Source organism: Atta cephalotes (genome assembly GCF_000143395.1).
Source record: "Atta cephalotes unplaced genomic scaffold scaffold00651, whole genome shotgun sequence".
NCBI lineage: Eukaryota > Metazoa > Arthropoda > Insecta > Hymenoptera > Formicidae > Atta > Atta cephalotes.
The window spans coordinates 1-4,098 of record NW_012130715.1 but is presented as its reverse complement, the minus strand read 5'-3'; the positions used below and the strand labels follow the sequence as shown (position 1 = coordinate 4,098).

General features: G+C 29.2%; 1 protein-coding gene across 1 annotated transcript; it reads right to left on the bottom strand.

Annotated features, from left to right (window-relative positions):
- Positions 1-79: 79 nt before the first annotated feature.
- LOC105625279 (probable palmitoyltransferase ZDHHC14) lies at positions 80-1,091 on the bottom strand (the record flags this gene model as incomplete). Its single annotated transcript, XM_012206618.1, has 4 exons — positions 80-234; positions 323-460; positions 612-770; positions 931-1,091. Coding segments are annotated over 4 exons (613 nt in total), but the record flags the coding sequence as incomplete, so codon positions are not given.
- Between the last annotated feature and the right edge of the window lie 3,007 nt (positions 1,092-4,098).

Here is a 4,098-nt window from a genome sequence, read left to right as displayed (position 1 = left end):
GTGTGTGTGTGTGTGTGTGTGTGTGTGTGTGTGTGTGTGTGTGTGTGTGTGTGTGTGTGTGTGTGTCAAACGTACTTACATCTTCGTTAGTCGTTTGATTGCTGCTAGTTAAATACGTATGAAAACCAGCGAGGCCTAAGATACTCCAAACAGAGAAGAAACATACAACTCCTACAATTACACTGCTCGGGGATAATTTTACAGCTTCTAAAAACGGCTTGTTATCTTTTGTAACTAAAATCACAATAAATATATACGAAATATTAATTTCGTCATAATTGCGCGTTTAATTTATTTATTATTCAGAAATTAATATACTTACGCATAATAATATGTGTGACTGCACATACAAATATAAAAACACAAAGAAATGCGAGGGATACTATAAAAGCATAAAAATATCTATAATTTCTTCTGCCCACGCAATTACCAACCCATGGACAGTGATGATCGAATCTCTCTGTAAGAATAGTAATATTTTTCAAATTTCTCTTGCTTAATATTTGTGATTAAAGTAATATCTTATTCGAAATTAACCCTGACGAGTATATCTGACAATACGAAAGAAAAAGAAAACAAGTATATACAACTTTGATAAAACAGATACATACCTACACAATTGTCACATAAACTACAATGAGAGGCTCTAGGTGGCCTAAATATCTTGCATGTAAAACAATATTTCAGTTTTACTGGTTGTCCTCTAATCAAGACTTCTTTCGTCCTGGGAGGAGGTCTGTATGTTTTAGAGTTGCCATTGTTCGGTACTTCTAGAATTTATTATGAAAAATGTTTTGAGACTCAGCATTTTTCGAATATTATAATAAATATTTATTTATTATGTCCAAATGAAAATATTATTAGTCTTTTAAAATAAATAAATTAAACCATATAATTACTATAAGTATTCTAGTTATATAATATTTATACCAATTTGTTTTTCAATGTAAGCTGCTTCATCAGGTGTCGCTCTTGGAATTACTCCAGGATCACTGAAGCTTGTGCGGAATAAAGCAGACATTACAAATATAAATAATAAAGCTCCTATTACTGGTATTGCTGGTGTAACATGTAGTGCCAGATATGGACAACTGGAAAAAAAGAAACTATTGTCCAGAAATTCCATTTGGTGTGTGTGTGTGTGTGTGTGTGTGTGTGTGTGTGTGTGTGTGTGTGTGTGTGTGTGTGTGTGTGTGTATATATATATACACATATACGTAACACAATTTCAATTTATAGCATTAAAATCAATTTTTGTACAAATATAATATTATACTCACAGAAGCTGTTAATAATGCCTTATAATTATACACTATATCACCCGTATGTATTTCTGTTATCAGACTTATTGAAGCCGCAAATAATATTACGGTTGCAAAAAAATTATAAAGGGATTCCTGAAAGTTTAAAGAGGAATATTTATCGATATAATTTTTAAAATAAATTTAATAAAATAAATTCTTTTTTAATAATTTGTTTTAAATATAAACATTTTAGCTTTAAAACTTTACTAACTTTTTTTCTTTTGTAAACAAAATAAAACTAACGAATAAAATAAATACAGCAAATCAATTTTGTTTATGTATTATTTTAAATAACTTACGTGTATTGTTTTAGGTAAAATGGATGCAGTAAATGGAGATATCAGGTAACTAAGAAAAAAAATAAATGTACCAATAAAAAAATTAGATGTTGCAATAAGAAAGAAATATTCCTTTTGACGTAAAGAAAAAATGGTAGGATTAATGTTATCACTGATGATTCCTATACAAATAGTACCAAGCACCTGTTTATAAAAAATTAAAAAGACCAATTATAAAGAGATATAATTTCTTCAGATCAAAGTTACTAACAAATACATTATTTTAATATTATTCAACAAAAAAGTTTATTTGGAAACGCAATAGAATTATTAGTATCTCAACTGAAAAGCGTTACAACTGAAAAGTAAATATAATAATTTTAATATAATAATATAATAATCTATATAATAATCTTATTCTTTATTATCTTAAATATTATTTTAAAATTCCAAAAAAAAGTATTTCTGGATAAATTATATGCTTTAAAATTAACAATGATAAAAATTTTTTTTATTAAATATACTGAATATTTAATATAATTAAATACGACAAAAATTATTAAATATTAAAATTACTTCTTTTTATATTGTTTATTGTGTTTCTATCGAAAAATTGGCAAACATTGTTTCATGTTTAATTAATTCATGTTTAGTAAAGATAATATTATATCCAAACAACACAAAGTGTTCAAAACAAGAAATGAGACGTTTTTTGGCGTCTAAAAAAATGTCTTAAAAAACTTATTATGGACTCTCAATTTTGGACTTTGTGCTGTCTGGATAGGTAATTATCTATATTATAGATAATATTATAGATAAAATTGATAAAAATAAGGTTATAATAATAAATCAACAAAAATGATTATAATAATAATTTATACCAATTGTTGCAATTTAAAAATACCGTTCCAACTTTTCAAATACTCAGTATTAATGATAATATTTAACATTGTTGTGCTTCGTTTTATTGTTTGTCCTAAAATCAACGATAATTATTCTTTACTTTTTTCTTCTTTATTTTAATAAAATTATCTATCCATCTTGCACAATTAAGCTTTGATAAAATAAAAATTACTTACGTATCTAATAAATAATTAATTAATGTGTACTCATGACTATTCTTATATTTATATTATACTACATGTACACATATATATATATATATATATATATATATATATTATATATGTATAAAACATATGATGCACATAACTATAAACTTGAAGAAAGCACGTTTTACATTGGCGGTTATCGATTAACTAAAATGATCGCGATAAATGCTCGGAAGATGTCATTGATATCATATAGATATAGGATTAATATATCTTTTGATAACACTAAAAAAAATTATTCTGATAAGCAGGGAATCCTCTTATCATGTATCCTCTGAGCAAAAAAATCAAACGCGTGTATTTATAATATATATTCATCTATAAACATGAAAATACATGAGTTATGAAAAATAAATTCTTCTATAGAAAATTCTATTAGGTGTACAACTTTGCTTCCGCCGTTTTTTTTTCTGAAATTCGAGGCTTTATTGTAAAAAACTGATTATACATTTATGATTCAAAGTATTGTCCATCGCTGGCCACTACTTTCTCCCATCTTTCGGGTAGCGTACGAATCCCGCGTCGAAAAAACTGGTCATCTTTTGAGGCTATCCACGAATCGATTCAATTTTTTATTTCTTCATAAGACTGGAAATGCTGATCAGCCAGACCGTGTGCCATTGATCGAAACAAGTGAGGGAGCAATGTCTGGAGAATACGGCGGGTGGGATAGGACTTCCCATTTCAACGTTTCCAAGTATGTCTTGACCACTTTCGCAATATGGAGTCGAGCATTGTCATGCTGCAAAATCACTTTATCGTGTCTCTTGTATGGCCGTTTGTCTTTCAATGCTCGCTCAAACGCATCAATTGCGTTCGATACCGATCGCCTGTAATTGTTTCAGTCGGATTTAACAGTTCATAATACACTACGCCGAGCTGGTCCCACCAAATACAGAGCATGACCTTGGACGTCAAAATCACCGTTCTTGAAGCGTTGAAACCACTCACACTTCTTTCACTAATAGCGGTCTCATCATAAGTATTTGAGAGCATTCGATGAGCCTCAGCCGCAGATTTCTTCATATTGAAGCAAAAAATTAAAACCTCCCGCAAATGACGAGAATTTGACTCGTAAACTGACATTTTCAATCGAGAATAACTTTATGATGCAGACACAAATCGACTAATGTTTCTATGGGGTTATGTTGACAGATGCCCAAGTTTATTGTATGACGTCTATGATCTATTTATTTCGACCACTTACCGCTAAAGCCATCTATAGGAAAACGGTGGAAGCAAAGTTGTACATCTAATATTATAGCAACTTGAATACTCTTTTGAAATAAGAGAGAGATACACAAGATATTAGCGGCACGTTTAGTTGTTAAAAGAAAATTCGATTTACGTGCTATCGAATGTATATCAGTACATGCAAGATACTCTTCTAGCATCGAAAGGATG